A 20,000-nucleotide genomic window follows, 5' to 3' on the forward strand; every position below is an offset into this window, starting at 1 on the left:
TAACGCTAACGTTACATGCAAGCTAACGTAGCTAGCTGCAGGGCAGTCATGATCTATAAGGAAAACGAATGCGCACATATGTTGCCGTCATGCCAATAAGAGTCTAAATGTAATTCTTTATGTTTTATCTGCAGACTAAGCAGCTAGGCTTTCGGTTCTATAAAAGCCATTATTTTTTGTATTGACTATTGAGTGATACACTTTACTAAAACAATCATATTATATCAGAATAGTGATGTCAGATTTGCTTAGGTCAGAGCTATGGAATATTAAATCATCCATCTTTGCTCACTACATCTGCCCTTTCTTCTTCTTTTTTACCCCAGGTGTGCATAAAATACAGGTTAAGAACTTATGGAAAAGTCATGGAAATCCATTGGTCAAAATGTGTATGAACCCTGAAGGGTTAAATTGAGCATTTATGAGAGATTTCAAAAATATCGAGATATATATCGTGTATCGCGATATAGCCGAAAAACATCGCGATATTCTTTAGAGGCCATATCGCCCAGCCCTACTTCAGGTCAGTTATTTCCATAGATCAAATCTGTCCAGCTGATGAGCTGCTTAAACACTGCCAGTCGCGCACACACACACACACACACACACACACACACACACACACACACACACACACACACACACACACACACACACACACACACACACACACACACACACACACACACACACACACACACAGAGGATAGATTTCATCTTGGCCTAGTAAGACGACGGTTGAATCCTCCAGATACCCTCTGCTATTTCAGTCTCAGGAAACAGGGTTAGGAGTGTGTGCCTGTATGAGTCTGTGAGTTATTTTGTGTGTGCGTGTGCATGTGCGTGTATGAGTTTGTAACTTGTTTTCTGTGTGTAACTTTTGTGTGCGTGTGCATGCCTGCTCGTGTATGTAATGTATCTTCATGTGTAATTGCATTGGTGTGATTCATCATTGTATGTTTAGATGGGCCTGTCTGTGAGTTAACTTGTATGTTTAGATGAGCCTGTCTGTGAGTTAACTTGTATGTTTAGATGGGCCTGTCTGTGAGTTAACTTGTATGTTTAGATGGGCCTGTCTGTGAGTTAACTTGTATGTTTAGATGGGCCTGTCTGTGAGTTAACTTGTGTTTAGATGGGCCTGTCTGTGAGTTAACTTGTATGTTTAGATGGGCCTGTCTGTGAGTTAACTTGTATGTTTAGATGGGCCTGTCTGTGAGTTAACTTGTATGTTTAGATGAGCCTGTCTGTGAGTTAACTTGTATGTTTAGATGGGCCTGTCTGTGAGTTAACTTGTATGTTTAGATGGGCCTGTCTGTGAGTTAACTTGTGTTTAGATGGGCCTGTCTGTGAGTTAACTTGTATGTTTAGATGGGCCTGTCTGTGAGTTAACTTGTATGTTTAGATGGGCCTGTCTGTGAGTTAACTTGTATGTTTAGATGAGCCTGTCTGTGAGTTAACTTGTATGTTTAGATGGGCCTGTCTGTGAGTTAACTTGTGTTTAGATGGGCCTGTCTGTGAGTTAACTTGTATGTTTAGATGGGCCTGTCTGTGAGTTAACTTGTATGTTTAGATGGGCCTGTCTGTGAGTTAACTTGTATGTTTAGATGGGCCTGTCTGTGAGTTAACTTGTATGTTTAGATGAGCCTGTCTGTGAGTTAACTTGTATGTTTAGATGGGCCTGTCTGTGAGTTAACTTGTATGTTTAGATGAGCCTGTCTGTGAGTTAACTTGTATGTTTAGATGAGCCTGTCTGTGAGTTAACTTGTATGTTTAGATGGGCCTGTCTGTGAGTTAACTTGTATGTTTAGATGAGCCTGTCTGTGAGTTAACTTGTATGTTTAGATGAGCCTGTCTGTGAGTTAACTTGTATGTTTAGATGAGCCTGTCTGTGAGTTAACTTGTATGTTTAGATGAGCCTGTCTGTGAGTTAACTTGTATGTTTAGATGAGCCTGTCTGTGAGTTAACTTGTATGTTTAGATGAGCCTGTCTGTGAGTTAACTTGTATGTTTAGATGAGCCTGTCTGTGAGTTAACTTGTATGTTTAGATGAGCCTGTCTGTGAGTTAACTTGTATGTTTAGATGGGCCTGTCTGTGAGTTAACTTGTATGTTTAGATGAGCCTGTCTGTGAGTTAACTTGTATGTTTAGATGAGCCTGTCTGTGAGTTAACTTGTATGTTTAGATGAGCCTGTCTGTGAGTTAACTTGTATGTTTAGATGGGCCTGTCTGTGAGTTAACTTGTATGTTTAGATGAGCCTGTCTGTGAGTTAACTTGTATGTTTAGATGGGCCTGTCTGTGAGTTAACTTGTATGTTTAGATGAGCCTGTCTGTGAGTTAACTTGTATGTTTAGATGAGCCTGTCTGTGAGTTAACTTGTATGTTTAGATGGGCCTGTCTGTGAGTTAACTTGTATGTTTAGATGGGCCTGTCTGTGAGTTAACTTGTATGTTTAGATGAGCCTGTCTGTGAGTTAACTTGTATGTTTAGATGAGCCTGTCTGTGAGTTAACTTGTATGTTTAGATGGGCCTGTCTGTGAGTTAACTTGTATGTTTAGATGAGCCTGTCTGTGAGTTAACTTGTATGTTTAGATGGGCCTGTCTGTGAGTTAACTTGTGTTTAGATGGGCCTGTCTGTGAGTTAACTTGTATGTTTAGATGAGCCTGTCTGTGAGTTAACTTGTATGTTTAGATGAGCCTGTCTGTGAGTTAACTTGTGTTTAGATGGGCCTGTCTGTGAGTTAACTTGTATGTTTAGATGAGCCTGTCTGTGAGTTAACTTGTATGTTTAGATGGGCCTGTCTGTGAGTTAACTTGTATGTTTAGATGAGCCTGTCTGTGAGTTAACTTGTATGTTTAGATGAGCCTGTCTGTGAGTTAACTTGCTTGTGAAAGACTTAATTTAGCCTTGTGTGCCTGCCTGCACACACTGTGTGTGTGTGTGTGTGTGTGTGTGTGTGTGTGTGTGTGTGTGTGTGTGTGTGTGTGTGTGTGTGTGCGCGCGCGTGTGTGTCCTTGTCTCAGTAGTAAAGCTAGTGGTCTTCAGAGCATGGGAACTGGGTGACACCAGTCAGAGCTGGTACAACAGGAAAGAGGGTTGAAGGTTATTGTTTTAGTCATTCAGTCTGTCTCTGTCTCTTAGTCAAGCATCATGCAGAAAATGTGCTGCATTTGAAGCCCGATTTAGAGGAATAACTCGTTTGAAATGAACAGTTGTGATGTCATTATTCAGTCTTAACCACCAATATTTGATCCTTTTCTCACTCCACTAGCCAAAACGTTTTTTCTTGAAATAAACCAGAATATGAGTGGGTTAATTTCAGCATAAGTATCAGTAAGTGGCCCGGGATTCTCAAAGCCTGTGTTGAGGGTCACACAAGAACAAAGATGCACTCTTGAAGCTAAATAAATCCAAATCCAAAACAAGTTAATTATTTACATTTTTTACTTCAATGTAGAACAGTCATTTCTTACACATGAGATTACTTTTAGCCTTTTAGTCATAAAGATTATTGAAAGATATTCCATATTCCAGACTGAAATGTTATAACAGAAGTGGAGTATTGGTCAGAATGACATGAACATTTGGACACTTATTCAGTGCGTATCTTGCATGTTGCGTTCAGGTGCACTTTATTTCATTACAGCATGACTCACTACTACGGGTTAAAATGGACTTTTCGAAGGCACAACATTGTATGTTCATATTTTTGGCCAGCGTAAGCGGGCCCTATATCTGGCTTTGTCCAGTCCAATTTGCGTCCCTATTTGAGTGCCGATGCTCGTGAACGTTTTATTGCGTTTTATTGCGTTTGTATGCTAGGTTTCGACCTAGCCTTGTTTTTCTATAACCTCTGGGGGCAGGCTCGTTTGAATGCCTGAATAACAGGAACTCAAGGGGCTCCTCCTGAGATCGGCAGTGGAAGAAAATACTTTTGCGCTCCCTGCAAGCTCTGCCATTGGCTCCCTGCAAGCTCTGCCATTGGCTCCCTGCAAGCTCTGCCATTGGCTCCCTGCAAGCTGTGCCATTGGCTCCCTGCAAGCTCTGCCATTGGCATAGTCATATCATAAACATGACCACTCTTACATGTTAGTCTGTCTGGAGAGAGGATCATACCTTAAACATGACCACTCTTACGTGTTTGGCCCCAGAGCTCTGAATGGTTTTCAACTCTTCTTTAACCCATTGATACCTGATGCATCATTTGTGTGTGTATCCCTTTAAGACCGCGAACCGCGTCACGCGGTCTTAAAGGGAAACACACACAAATGAGGGATATACACACAAATGCTGCATCAGGTGTCAATGGGTTAATGGAATGCTGTAGCTATGGCTAACCGATCATCAGCTGATGGTCAGTGTTACAGTGAACGAAACCAGGCCAATATGTCGCTGCAGATCTCTTCTCAATCTCTCTTTTTTCTCACTCTGTACAGTAATCCCCCTCTCCTCTCCCTCTCCCCTCTCCTCTCCTCTCCTCTCCTCTCCCTCTCCTCTCCTCTCCTCTCCTCTCCCTCTCCTCTCCTCTCCTCCTCTCCTCTCCTCTCCCTCCTCTCCTCCCCTCCTCCTCTCCTCCCCTCTCCTCTCCCTCTCCTCCTCTCTCCTCTCCTCTCCTCCCTCTCCTCCTCTCCTCTCCTCTCCTCACCTCTCCTCCTCTCCTCTCCTCTCCTCCCTCTCCTCCTCTCCTCTCCTCTCCTCTCCTCCTCTCCTCTCCTCTCCTCTCCTCCTCTCCTCTCCACTCCTCTCTCCTCTCCTCTCCTTTCCTCTCCACTCCTCTCCTCTCTCCTCCACTCCTCTCCTCCTCTCCACTCCTCTCCTCTCTCCTCTCCACTCCTCTCCTCCTCTCCTCTCCACTCCTCTCTCCACTCCTCTCCTCCTCTCCTCTCCTCTCCTCTCCTCTCCTCTCCTCTCCTCTCCTCTCCTCTCCTCCTCTCCTCTCCACTCCACTCCTCTCCTCTCCTCTCCTCTCCTCTCTTCCTCTCCTCTCCACTCCTCTCCTCTCCACTCCACTCCTCCCCTCCTCTCCTCTCTCCACTCCTCCTCTCCTCTCCTCTCCTCTCCTCTCCTCTCCTCTCCTCTCCTCTCCTCTCCTCTCCTCTCCCTCTCCTCTCCTCTCCCTCTCCTCTCCTCCTCTCCTCTCCTCTCCCCTCCTCTCCTCCCCTCCTCCTCTCCTCCCCTCTCCTCTCCCTCTCCTCCTCTCTCCTCTCCTCTCCTCCCTCTCCTCCTCTCCTCTCCTCTCCTCACCTCTCCTCTCCTCCTCTCCTCTCCTCTCCTCTCCTCCCTCTCCTCCTCTCCTCTCCTCTCCTCCTCTCCTCCTCTCCTCTCCTCTCCTCCTCTCCTCTCCACTCCTCTCTCCTCTCCTCTCCTTTCCTCTCCACTCCTCTCCTCTCTCCTCTCCTCTCCTCTCTCTCCTCCACTCCTCTCCTCCTCTCCACTCCTCTCCTCTCTCCTCTCCACTCCTCTCCTCCTCTCCTCTCCACTCCTCTCCTCTCTCCACTCCTCTCCTCCTCTCCTCTCCTCTCCTCTCCTCTCCTCCTCTCCTCTCCTCTCCACTCCTCTCCTCTCCTATCCTCTCCTCCTCTCCTCTCCTCTCCCCTCTCCTCTCCTCCTCTCCTCTCTCCTCCCCTCTCCTCTCCTCCTCTCCTCTCCTCTCTCCTTTCCTCTCTCCTCTCCTCCTCTCCTCCTCTCCTCCTCTCCTCTCCTCTCCTCTCCTCTCTCCTCTCCTCTCCTCTCCTCTCCCCTCTCCTCTCCACTCCTCTCCTCCTCTCCTCTCCTCCCCTCTCCTCTCCTCCCCTCTCCACTCCTCTCCTCTCCACTCCTCCCCTCTCCTCTCCTCTCCTCTCCTCCCCTCTCCTCCTCTCCTCTCCTCTCCTCCTCTCCTCTCCTCCTCTCCTCTCCTCTCCTCCTCACTCCTCTCCTCTCCTCCTCTCCACTCCTCTCCTCTCCTCTCCTCTCCTCCTGTCTCTTCACCTCACTTTCTCACCCACACAAATGCTTGTAAACAGTTTATAAACTGCTGCGCTCTTTGCCTGCTGTACATCTGTAGTGTTCCGTCTGTAGGATCACTCCTTATATGCACTCTACTCTTGTGTTGATAGAAACCCACAGTAGATGTGTTGTTGCATTGTGTAAGTTCATCAATCTCTGAAGATGCTGGGAAAACACTGGACTGTAAAGTGCTGCTATGCTATAGTATTATATTCTAGTATTATATATTCTAGTATTATATATATATTATATAGTATAGTATAGCATCAGGAGTTTGATTTCTATAAGCAGTTGTAGATTGTAGATGTTGATTGGACTTTCCTCCAGTTCTCTTTTAATGCTCTCTGCCCCCCCCCCCCCCCCCCAGTTGGTGATAAGGTACCAGCCGACATCAGGCTGGCGTCTATCCGCTCCACCACGCTGAGGGTGGACCAGTCCATTCTGACGGGGGAGTCTGTCTCCGTGCTGAAACACACCGACCCTGTGCCTGACCCCCGCGCCGTCAACCAGGACAAGAAGAACATGCTCTTCTCTGTGAGTTCCACCATGCCACGCACATTCACTACAAACCCATGAATAAGTATGGAGAAATATCAGTTGTAGCATTATGATTAGGGATGGCCATTTTGAATAAATTTCCATAATCGAAATTCAGGGAAATTAACGATCAATTATCGATAATAATAATAATAATAATAATTATTATTATTATTATTATTATTATGTATCTTTTTTAAATGCCTATGGCAGAAAATACTAAAGAGACCAAAGGACGGTGCTGTGGCTCTACACTACAGGATTGGGGATTCAAAAGCAGGTACATAGACATCTGTTCAGATGTGTGTTTACTGCGAGGGTTAAATCCCGGATCCTGTCTGCCTGGTCAGGGCTAGCAGCTAAATGCTAACTCTGCTGAAAGAATCTCCAAACAATCAGTATACTGTAATATCGTATCATGATGAAACTTGTTATTTACAGCCCTATCGCTGATGTGACGAAAGGTATTGAATTTAACGTCAGGATGATCTTGCCTGGGACACTGTGGGCGCTGTGGTTGTGTTCCCCCCCATATCTTCAGTGCCTACTGCCCAGGTGGGGTATCTCGTCGTAAGGGCCTTTCTCTCTGTGTGGAGTTTGCATGTTCTCCCCGTGCTCCCCCAGGGGGTTCCTCCGTATATAACCCCCCCCACTAAAAACATGCAGAAGATCAGATCGTCATCGTCATCCGACCAGTGACGACAACATCCGAAGTCGGTCCCCGGGCGCTGTACGAGAAAGCGACCACTGCTCCTGGCCTGCCCCAGGAGGAAAGGACAAAGCCAGGATGGGTTAAATGCAGAGGACAAATTTCACCGGCCACCGTCAGCATGTGTGTGTTGTGGCCGCATGCATGTGTTGATGTGTAATCGTGTGACAATAAAGACGGGCTTGTCCGTCTGAAATCGTGTTTTTTTTTTTATCGTGTATTGAATTTAACGTCAGGATGATCTTACTCGTTGTGCAGGGCACCAACATCTGATGTGATGAAAGGTATTGAATTTAACATCAGGATGATCTTACTCGTTGTGCAGGGCACCAACATCTGATGTGATGAAAGGTATTGAATTTAACATCAGGATGATCTTACTTGTTGTGCAGGGCACCAACATCTGATGTGATGAAAGGTATTGAATTTAACGTTAGGATGATCTTACTCGTTGTGCAGGGCACCAACATCGCAGCGGGCCGGGCCATCGGGGTCGTCGTGGCGACGGGGGTCCAGACGGAGATCGGTAAGATCCGAGACGAGATGGCTGCCACCGACCCTGAGAGGACGCCACTACAGCAGAAACTAGACCAGTTTGGAGAACAACTGTCTAAGGCAAGGAACCGTGTGTGTGTGTGTGTGTGTGTGTGTGTGTGTGTGTGTGTGTGTGTGTTATTCTCTCCCCATCTCAATAGTCATGATTCCATCCAGTCATGCAAATGTTAAAGGAACAGTTCACCCAAAAATGAAAATTCTGTCATTATCATAGACTGTAAATATAGGTCATTATCTAATCACCGCACATTCACAGCATTCTCCTAAACCAGGCTCCCAAACTTTTCAGATGTACCAAACCACATTTCACTATGTACCAAACCACATTTCACTATGTACCAAACCACATTTCACTATGTACCAAACCACATTTCACTATGTACCAAACCACATTAATCCCCCCCCCCCCTCCCATTTTTTTTAATAAAAAATGACCATAATAAAATGCAAATTTAATCATGCAATAGCATCAGAAAGGCTAAATAACAACATAGTGCTACTGGTTGAAAAACAGAGAGACACACACACACACCTGCCTACATTTTGTGGAAAAGAGAAAGTGTTTTTCCGCTTGCCAACATTTAGCCTAAATGTTGAGCGTTATTTATCCACCTTCCTGACAAGCTACCATGACAGAGTTGGTACCAGGATGCTGAAGGTCTTCTAGTTTCATATGATCCCATAAACTCACTCTGGCTTTAAGCCTACAGCCTCTGAAAGTAAATGTTCCAAATCATATTTCCCGAATATCACGATATATCAGAAAATCAGCCCAAGCCTACTCCTCAGGGTTAATGTGTATTTGTAAAAACAACAGTTTGTTGTTGTTTGTAAAATATATATATATTATTATTATTTTGCACCACTGTCCTAAACTATTGAAGTGGATGGTGTAAGGAATTTAGATAGAAATATGGATTTTGATATCACTATTGATTCAATAAGTTAATATCAAAACCCCGGGGCACCACCACGTTCATCAGTAATTTATATTACTTTAATAAGCAATTTATATTACTTTAATAAGTAATCTATTACCCCTGCCGTCGGTCACAGGAATCAGAATCAGTTCTAAAGGAAGGGAGATCTTTAATCGACTGATATTATTATAACAAGCAAAGAACAAGTTTTAACTTCAAAACAGAATGCGTTTATTTAATCCACCAAATAGTAAAATCACAGTATTATGCATAACACCTTGTTCGATTGAGAGGTAAGGAGGAAGTAGGAGAAAAGTGAAAGAAAGGAAATAAGGTATTCAAAGAAAGCCTAGTTTAAACCTAACCTAATTAAATACATATTCTAATTCAATAGGTGAGTATTCTAAGTTACTCTATCTTCACAGCACTCTCACAATAAGCAGAAAGACGTGTGGTCACTTTGCCTGTCTGAGAGTCGAGGGTTCTCTCCCTCTGTTCGTCTGTGGGAGAACGGCCTTCCTGGCTCGGCTGGGATCCCACCGGAAGGCAGGAGCTGCCATGGCAACGAAGGGTGGCCGTGTCTGCTCTTGGACGGGCAGGCGAGGGGTCTCAAAACCGGCTGGTTGTTGGTTCAATTGTCTTTATCTCATCCCGTTGAGAAAGGGGGATCGCCTTATATTTAGTTCGATAAGCTCCAGACTATTGCTTGCTGCCGTTTGTCGAGTCAATACTGTTTGAATGGAGCTTGGTTGTCCACATGCCTGTTCTCGGGAAGCGGTCTCATGGTCATGGGACCTGACACGGCTTTCCTCCGTCAGGGCCAAGGGATCCAAAAATCATATTAGTGGGTTGGTTATCAAGCCCAAAAAGCTCCTCAAATCAGACGCTTAATGTCCATCAGTGTTCTGTTGCTCTGCTGTCAAGTGACTGACTGCATATAAAATTGGCCAGACTATCACGCCTCTTGACTGGGTGGTAGTCATATCATCGCCTTCAAAAGCATGGCATCTTTTGAGGCCTAAAAGTAAGGACTACATCTTGAATTCTTGAGTTCTAAAAAGTCCTTGTTGTTTCAAAGTTCTTCTTTCGTCTGCACAAGTCACTAGAGCGCAGCCAGCCACAGTTTTTATCTCCTCCTGTCAGGAGAAAAGGGGCATGGCCCTGCCTTCTATTGCATTCAGATAAGGGTATGGGTTTAGAACTCAACTAAACTATTTCTCTTACAAGCATATTTATATTTCTTGACATCACTCTTGGTGTGATAAAGACAAGATAAAAAGGGAAAAGAGAGAGGTAAGTAGATAACTACTTAGATAGATAGATATTATAGACATTGGTCTTGTTACACTGGATGGCCCACGAAAGATTTACGACTGTTTATCCAGGGGCTGGCGGCGAGAAAGACATCTACCTCTTTCCCTTAACTTATCACATGCTTAAAACATCTCATCAAATGACTTCATGGCCATGATACTTTCAGAATTACATCACACACATTATTCTGATTATTTTGAAATCAAACATGTGTGGTGTATCTTTATATTTAAGGAATAAACCAAAACTACTTCTGGAACACATATCTTTACCAAATCTTGTATACGTGTACGTAACACAAACATATCTAATGAAACCATGGGTTAATTAAATCACTTATCTTGGGTGAATTAAAAAGAGTTACCCTAGATTCGATAACATGTCAACACTGTTAGATCTACGGTAACAAATTAAATGATTGTCACACACACATTAACACACTATACATATACATTCCTACTCAAGAAGTATGTAATACTAATTAACTTGACAAAGTATAGAATCATGAGGTTTGTTAATTCCATTTTGCCACACACAAAAAGACCACGACAGTGAATGTCTGTTGGCTCTTCTTAAAAAGGAATGTGAAGTGGTTTATAGCCTTTGACCCCCCACTTCCATTCGATGACCTTTGGTTTAAGGAGGAAGATGGGACCATGTTGTACATTTACAATTTACAAAGCATTATTAAACATACCCATGATTTATATAGATCAATGTGGGTTGCGATTCGGAGAATATTGATACCAAACACTCCATGAGTTGTACGTACAGTACACAAGTTCCTAAACTGTTTGCTTCCAGAGTCAATGCCTGGGCATGACTGTTTTTCTTCAAGAGTCCTGTCCCGGGGTCCCGTCCGTGTGACCTGTGAACTAAATCTCCACCAACCGGACAGAACGGACATTGACGAAACACACTGTCAGCAGTTAGAAATCACTCCTTTGGTATTTCCAGACAGGCTGGCATCTTGGGCCCTTTTCGGCTTCCCCCCCCCCCAGATGCAAGGGCCAGAGGTCAATTCCTGTGACCTCTGGAGAGGAGAGATCTGTACATTAAATATTCAATATTTAATGGACGTTACAAGATGAGTTTCGCTACATATCCCCCCCCGTTGTATCCTAGAAGCGTCATATCGTAAACTTCTGGGAGACAAGGCGAAGAAACCAGATGGTATAGTGACCACGTTCCTGCATGAGAGTGCTGTATCCTTAGATTCAAGCAGAGAGGTGAAGCAGGGATAGGACAGATAAAGGGAAAGATAAGATCTTTGCCTATCGTGTTTAGACTAACCTATGTCACTTATACTCTTAATAATAGTTTCCACATATGTGTGAGCGGTCAAAACTGAAAACATACCAAAGGTTGTTCTTTCATTCGAAGTCTGAGAAGACTCTGGTTTAACGCACAGTGCCCTTATAGGTTGTAAAGTTTACCACTGGGACCGGTACTTAACCACTGAAGGGGGAACCTAACCCCCCTTTTCTTAAGAAGAAACCATTCTGCTTATCACTTCTCCTAAAACAACCTCTTAAAGTTTGATAGGAAATAACCAACTCAACAGGAGTGTGGATTTAATTCAATGGTCCTGACTGATGGGTAAATTCTGCTTTCCGGCCATCAGTCACAACCAGCGGCTAAGGACCCGAATCCTGAACAATTCTAATTCAACAGCAAATGTTTTTTTTTTTTTTTTATATCTGGCGAACAGTCATGTTGGTGTCATAACCGCATTATAGCCATGTTGAAAATGAGAAATCTTTCAGCTCAAACGGACAAACGCGCCCCCAGCTGAATTTGTTCATATAAAGATATAATTAATACTGGCTGGCAGGCCGTATTTTCACATCCTGACAAAGCAGGCGCATGTACGCAAAGCAATTATTAGTTAAGGATGCATCATGCAAGCGGATTATATTTGCCTGTACAATAAGATTATATGTGTGGCGGCAGCTATGACTGGGGGGTTTGAGATCAACCCCCCCTTTGCTTCCTCGCGTCGGCTATGCCAAACATGGTAACCCAACATGTCAGTGCCGAAGTGTTCCATCCACACAGCTTGTGGGATAAATGTAGGCTATTCACTTCACACAAGTCTAAAATGCATTTTCGTTTAAAAGCAAAACACTGCTTGATGCGCACCCCCGCTCTCATGGGGAGACTGAAAGGAGGGGGGGTTTGCTTCCCCCCCCCCATAAGAGACTGACGTGTTGACGTCAGCACTGGTCCCTGCATACAGTATATACACACATGCAGATCACAGTGTTTGACTGACTGTCAGCATCTAGGTTTTAGGACGGCGCGCTTATAGGCTAGGCCTACTCTACTGTACACATAACATGTCATACCAGTAATTAGCTAGCCAGCATCGGGCTGGTTAAACGCAGCACCAATGCACAGGGCAGAAAACACAGGGCAAGCAGCTTGCTGAGCGCGTCACTCGCTGTTGATCTGCATTTTGATTCACAGGTGTAGAGTTTTCAACTCTCTGTGACAAGATTAACCTTCTCAGCTCATAGCTGGTCAAATAAAGTCAGGTGGCTAGTCTGATTTAAAAAACGCGAAGGGGTCCGGATGGATTTAAATCAGCTAGAAATCGTAGCATGATTCCTTCCTCATTCCGGAGCACATTATCTTTCTTGAAATCCAACGGGCACACGCGCAGATCAATACTCGATTAATGCAATTTAAGAAGATATCTACTCTGTAACCAGATTAAACCTTCTCAGCTCATATAGCTTGTCAATAAAATCAGGGAGCTATTCTGATTTAAAAACGCGAAGTAGTCCGGGTGGGTTTAAATCAACTAGGAATCGTAGCGTAACCTCTTATCCCAGACCTATATCTTTCCTTTTTCCACGGGCACGCGCGCAGATGTAGTACTCGAAACCTTCTCAGCTTATATAGCTTGTCGATAAAATCAGGGAGCTATTCTGATTTACAAAACGCGAAGTAGTCCGGGTGGGTTTAAATCAACTAGGAATCGTAGCGTAACCTCTTATCCCAGACCTATATCTTTCCTTTTTCCACGGGCACGCGCGCAGATGTAGTACTTGAAACCTTCTCAGCTCATATAGCTTGTCAATAAAATCAGGGAGCTATTCTGATTTACAAAACGCGAAGTAGTCCGGGTGGGTTTAAATCAACTAGGAATCGTAGCATAACCTCTTATCCCAGACCTATATCTTTCCTTTTTCCACGGGCACGCGCGCAGATGTAGTACTCGAAACCTTCTCAGCTTATATAGCTTGTCGATAAAATCAGGGAGCTATTCTGATTTACAAAACGCGAAGTAGTCCGGGTGGGTTTAAATCAACTAGGAATCGTAGCATAACCTCTTATCCCAGACCTATATCTTTCCTTTTTCCACGGGCACGCGCGCAGATGTAGTACTCGAAACCTTCTCAGCTTATATAGCTTGTCGATAAAATCAGGGAGCTATTCTGATTTACAAACGCGAAGGAGTCCGGGTGGATTTATTATCACTAGGAATCGTAGCATGATTAACCTCTTATTAGAGCTATCTTTTGGCCTTTATATCAGTTCTCAAACTGCGGACAACGCGCAGTGAAACCTCACTCTGCATTCGTTCACAATTCACTGTTAGCAGCAAGCTCTGCTGTGCTTAGCCTTTAGCTAAGCCTAGGTAGCCACTGCAGCAGCTAACTTGTCAACAACGCGGTTCCGGTGTAGGGTGTAGGGCTGTGAGCAGTGACGCCCTCGCCTGGCTCCGCCCCCTGATATACACTCGGCGTCTCGCGCAGATCAGCTCAGTCTATACAGAGCAACGGCAGCGTATTGCTGCCCTGAGCCGTGGAGCAGGGAGACGCTTGGCTCCTCCAGCCAACTGACCAATCGCAGCGGCTGGCCATTTGACTCAATGTTTGGTCCCGTCTGTACTGAGCAGACGGAGAAAGGGCCTCCTAACACTTGAATCGTGTTATCAAAAGAGGTCTTTAATCAATAGGCTATTATCATAACGAACTCACAATCCTCAGATTATTGTCCTCTTAACACAGCGATGCTGTGTTCCTTCTTTTTTCTTTCTCAGAATCGATACTCAGCTATGTCTTATAAACACATGCTTATATGGCAAAAACACTGCATTCACCTTGGTCAATGATAGTTCAGTTGCTTGTCAAAATAATATGTCAATCCTCACACGGCGCGTCAAATATGTAAGGAATTTAGATAGAAATATGGATTTTGATATCACTATTGATTCAATAAGTTAATATCAAAACCCCGGGGCACCACCACGTTCATCAGTAATTTATATTACTTTAATAAGCAATTTATATTACTTTAATAAGTAATCTATTACCCCTGCCGTCGGTCACAGGAATCAGAATCAGTTCTAAAGGAAGGGAGATCTTTAATCGACTGATATTATTATAACAAGCAAAGAACAAGTTTTAACTTCAAAACAGAATGCGTTTATTTAATCCACCAAATAGTAAAATCACAGTATTATGCATAACACCTTGTTCGATTGAGAGGTAAGGAGGAAGTAGGAGAAAAGTGAAAGAAAGGAAATAAGGTATTCAAAGAAAGCCTAGTTTAAACCTAACCTAATTAAATACATATTCTAATTCAATAGGTGAGTATTCTAAGTTACTCTATCTTCACAGCACTCTCACAATAAGCAGAAAGACGTGTGGTCACTTTGCCTGTCTGAGAGTCGAGGGTTCTCTCCCTCTGTTCGTCTGTGGGAGAACGGCCTTCCTGGCTCGGCTGGGATCCCACCGGAAGGCAGGAGCTGCCATGGCAACGAAGGGTGGCCGTGTCTGCTCTTGGACGGGCAGGCGAGGGGTCTCAAAACCGGCTGGTTGTTGGTTCAATTGTCTTTATCTCATCCCGTTGAGAAAGGGGGATCGCCTTATATTTAGTTTGATAAGCTCCAGACTATTGCTTGCTGCCGTTTGTCGAGTCAATACTGTTTGAATGGAGCTTGGTTGTCCACATGCCTGTTCTCGGGAAGCGGTCTCATGGTCATGGGACCTGACACGGCTTTCCTCCGTCAGGGCCAAGGGATCCAAAAATCATATTAGTGGGTTGGTTATCAAGCCCAAAAAGCTCCTCAAATCAGACGCTTAATGTCCATCAGTGTTCTGTTGCTCTGCTGTCAAGTGACTGACTGCATATAAAATTGGCCAGACTATCACGCCTCTTGACTGGGTGGTAGTCATATCATCGCCTTCAAAAGCATGGCATCTTTTGAGGCCTAAAAGTAAGGACTACATCTTGAATTCTTGAGTTCTAAAAAGTCCTTGTTGTTTCAAAGTTCTTCTTTCGTCTGCACAAGTCACTAGAGCGCAGCCAGCCACAGTTTTTATCTCCTCCTGTCAGGAGAAAAGGGGCATGGCCCTGCCTTCTATTGCATTCAGATAAGGGTATGGGTTTAGAACTCAACTAAACTATTTCTCTTACAAGCATATTTATATTTCTTGACATCACTCTTGGTGTGATAAAGACAAGATAAAAAGGGAAAAGAGAGAGGTAAGTAGATAACTACTTAGATAGATAGATATTATAGACATTGGTCTTGTTACACTGGATGGCCCACGAAAGATTTACGACTGTTTATCCAGGGGCTGGCGGCGAGAAAGACATCTACCTCTTTCCCTTAACTTATCACATGCTTAAAACATCTCATCAAATGACTTCATGGCCATGATACTTTCAGAATTACATCACACACATTATTCTGATTATTTTGAAATCAAACATGTGTGGTGTATCTTTATATTTAAGGAATAAACCAAAACTACTTCTGGAACACATATCTTTACCAAATCTTGTATACGTGTACGTAACACAAACATATCTAATGAAACCATGGGTTAATTAAATCACTTATCTTGGGTGAATTAAAAAGAGTTACCCTAGATTCGATAACATGTCAACACTGTTAGATCTACGGTAACAAATTAAATGATTGTCACACACACATTAACACACTATACATATACATTCCTACTCAAGAAGTATGTAATACTAATTAACTTGACAAAGTATAGAATCATGAGGTTTGTTAATTCCATTTTGCCACACACAAAAAGACCACGACAGTGAATGTCTGTTGGCTCTTCTTAAAAAGGAATGTGAAGTGGTTTATAGCCTTTGACCCCCCACTTCCATTCGATGACCTTTGGTTTAAGGAGGAAGATGGGACCATGTTGTACATTTACAATTTACAAAGCATTATTAAACATACCCATGATTTATATAGATCAATGTGGGTTGCGATTCGGAGAATATTGATACCAAACACTCCATGAGTTGTACGTACAGTACACAAGTTCCTAAACTGTTTGCTTCCAGAGTCAATGCCTGGGCATGACTGTTTTTCTTCAAGAGTCCTGTCCCGGGGTCCCGTCCGTGTGACCTGTGAACTAAATCTCCACCAACCGGACAGAACGGACATTGACGAAACACACTGTCAGCAGTTAGAAATCACTCCTTTGGTATTTCCAGACAGGCTGGCATCTTGGGCCCTTTTCGGCTTCCCCCCCCCCCAGATGCAAGGGCCAGAGGTCAATTCCTGTGACCTCTGGAGAGGAGAGATCTGTACATTAAATATTCAATATTTAATGGACGTTACAAGATGAGTTTCGCTACAATGGTGATTTCAAACATAAAGCAAACAACAGAAAATAAATATATAAAATGCTTCCATACGGCTCATCTGCGTAATCCAGAAGCACCGAGAGGCCAAGTTGACTTGAAAGGATGTCATTGACATCCTGTTATTAGCTGAAATCTCCACTGTAACAGTGAGCTTATAAAGTTCCATTTTCACTGTAGGACTAAATAGTCATTGTTGGGTGAACTGTTCATTTCACCATTGAATTGGATGCCTTTCTATCCACTGGATTGAAGTGAATAATTGGAGTGTAAAAACCACACCCACCACAAAAATAGGAAGAGTCGTATCAAGAATTGGTTAATTTTAGGGGCTGCACAATTAATCGAATCGCAAGCGAAATCGCAATATGGCTACGTGCAATATCCAAAATCAACACGATTATTTGATCAAGGTCAAAGCTCCATCAACGTGTGTCTGTCTGTGTTTCTGACCCACCAGGTGATCAGTGTGATCTGTGTGGCGGTGTGGGCCATCAACGTGGGGCATTTCAACGACCCCGTCCACGGAGGCAGCTGGCTCCGAGGGGCCGTTTACTACTTCAAGATCGCTGTGGCGCTAGCTGTGGCTGCCATACCAGAAGGTCTGAGTCTGTCTGTCTGTCTGTCTGTCTGTCTGTCTGACTGTCTGTCTGTCTGTCTGTCTGTCTGCCTGTCTGTCTTTCTGTCTGTCTGTCTGTCTGTCTGTCTGTCTGCCTGTCTGTCTGCCTGTCTGTCTGTCTGTCTGCCTGTCTGTCTGTCTGTCTGTCTGTCTGCCTGTCTGTCTGTCTGTCTGCCTGTCTGTCTGTCTGACTGCCAGAGTTGGGGGTAACGCGTTACAAAGTAACGCGTTACTGTAATCACATTACTTTTGTCGGTAACGAGTAGTGTAAGGCACTACTGTACCTAAGTGCAGTAATCACACTACAGTTACTAATCAAACGCTTACCTCGTTACATGCGTACTAGCAAGATAAGTATAGAGAGAAAAGATCTCCGTTTTAATAGCAGATCCTGTGTCCCATCAGACGGGTCATTTAACTGCACAGCAGAATCAATCATGGTGCCAATATTTCAACTTTGTATTAGCATGCAGAACAGCACTATTAGTCGACACATCAGTTATCAGATAACTAACATCATGCATATAGAACAATAAATCATTTTAACCTCTAAAACACATTGACAAACAAACAAATGACACAAAAACACAGTACCCCCAGGGCATGCTGGGAACTCCACCCACTTTCCTCTTCCACGGGTTAAATTTCCCAGAAGGCTTTGCATAACTTTTTACACTCTGTTTTACAATTAAATCAGGCTAAAGAGTGTTAGATATAAATAATATGTATTTTAACACAACATGCAATTCTGGAATATCTGAATATTGGACAAAATTAAATTAAATGTAAACGTAAACCATAAGAGAAACCCACATACAGCGATGGGGTCTGTAAATACCCCTTGTAAATACAACGTGTTCTAGGGAAGTGGGCGCAGTGCGTATGTTCCATAATAGTCTGCCAGCAATCTGCCAAAAAGCGCCGTCTTCTACAACAAGTTTTTGTTGCGCGGAAGGACAAGAATGTGAAACTGCAAACGCCCTGGACAGAAGCAGCTAGCTACGGTAGCCTACGACATAAACCTCTCAAAGCATCTGCAGTGGAAACATGCTAACACAAAGCTGGTTGCAGACCCAAGCTGAGTCGCCTGCCTCGACCCCAAGCAAGCAGCAACAGCTTTCTTTTCACCAGGTAACATCAAAATCAGAGATGGACAGGCGTGTTGCCTCCTCCTACACGGTAGAGGAAATGTTGCCAGTTTCAACAGTAGAATGAAATCGCCATTTTTCAGAAACATATTGAGCAAAATACAGATGGCAGGGAACGGACAGCCACCATCAGACAGGAAAAGTTTTGCAACCTACCTTATTACGATAGAGATTTGTGCTAATATATGGGCATATATGTAAGGATTAATGTTGTATTGTTAACTGGCAAATTACGTGACAATGCATCTCAGGCGCTGTTCGGAGTAACGCAAAAGTAATGTAACGAGTAGTGTAACGAATTACTTTCTCCAGGGAGTAATCAAGTAAAGTAAGGCATTACTTTTTTTGAAAGTAATGTGTAATGTGTAATATATTACTTTTTTGAGTAACGGACCCCAACTCTGCTGACTGCCTGTCTGTCTGACTTTCTGTCTGTCTGTCTGTCTGTGTGTCTGTCTGTCTGTCTGTCTGACTGGTGTGAATAGGAAACAGTGTGTCATTGCTTTATCCGTGGATAAATAAAGGTTAAACTGTGGCCTCTGTCTCTCGGCCTACTTGTCGCTCTACATATCCCCATGTTCCCATTTCTCATGGCCTGTTGTTGTGTGTCCTGGAGGCCAGCCAGTGGTCATCACCACCTGCCTGGCCCTGTCTGTCTGTCTGTCTGTCTGTCTGTCTGTCTGTCTGTCTGTCTGTCTGTCTGTCTGTTGTACTGGGCAGCTGTCTCATGGCCTGCTTGTGTTTGCTCCAGGCCTGCCAGCGGTCATCACCACCTGCCTGGCCCTGTCTGTCTGTCTGTCTGTCTGTCTGTCTGTCTGTCTGTTGTACTGGGCAGCTGTCTCATGGCCTGCTTGTGTTTGCTCCAGGCCTGCCAGCGGTCATCACCACCTGCCTGGCCCTGGGCACCAGGCGCATGGCCAGGAAGAACGCCATTGTGCGCAGCCTGCCGTCTGTGGAGACGCTGGGCTGCACCTCGGTCATCTGCTCTGACAAGACGGGAACGCTCACCACCAACCAGATGTCTGTCCTCCGGGTGAGACACAGGGGACACACATCAGGCTCAACATATATGGAGCCCATATAAGTATTAAAAAATGTATTTGATCATTTCCAGGTCTTCAATAGTTTGGGAATTTGAAAAAAAGGGAAAAGTTTGGGAAATGTTGTGGTCTGATACACACATCATGTTGTTGTGGAGCCAGTTTGTGTTGATGATCAGAATCATGTTCAGAAGCTCTTATGACCCAGCTGCTGTCAGCATGCATTATATCAAATACCCTGGACCAAAACCACATCCAGTCAAGAACATAGGGTCTGTACCAAAACCACATCCAGTCAAGAACATAGGGTCTGTACCAAAACCACATCCAGTCAAGAACATAGGGTCTGTACCAAAACCACATCCAGTCAAGAACATAGGGTCTGTCCAAAACCACATCCAGTCAAGAACATAGGGTCTGTCCAAAACCACATCCAGTTAAGAACATAGGGTCTGTACCAAAACCACATCCAGTTAAGAACATAGGGTCTGTACCAAAACCACATCCAGTTAAGAACATAGGGTCTGTACCAAAACCACATCCA

At 44.0% G+C, this 20,000-nt stretch overlaps 1 protein-coding gene across 1 annotated transcript in view; it reads left to right on the forward strand.

The window, feature by feature from the left end:
- LOC310793649 (sarcoplasmic/endoplasmic reticulum calcium ATPase 2) overlaps positions 1-20,000 on the forward strand; it is a gene marked incomplete at its 3' end in the record, with an annotated part of 71,901 nt that overhangs the window by 18,088 nt on the left and 33,813 nt on the right. The window contains exons 7-10 of the mRNA XM_083655495.1: positions 6,355-6,521; positions 7,693-7,848; positions 17,110-17,251; positions 19,283-19,449. Coding sequence (XP_083511621.1) covers positions 6,355-6,521; positions 7,693-7,848; positions 17,110-17,251; positions 19,283-19,449 — 632 coding nt within the window. The remainder of the gene's footprint in view (positions 1-6,354; positions 6,522-7,692; positions 7,849-17,109; positions 17,252-19,282; positions 19,450-20,000) is intronic.

This window comes from Poromitra crassiceps (assembly GCF_964638095.1).
Source record: "Poromitra crassiceps genome assembly, chromosome: 19".
NCBI lineage: Eukaryota > Metazoa > Chordata > Actinopteri > Beryciformes > Melamphaidae > Poromitra > Poromitra crassiceps.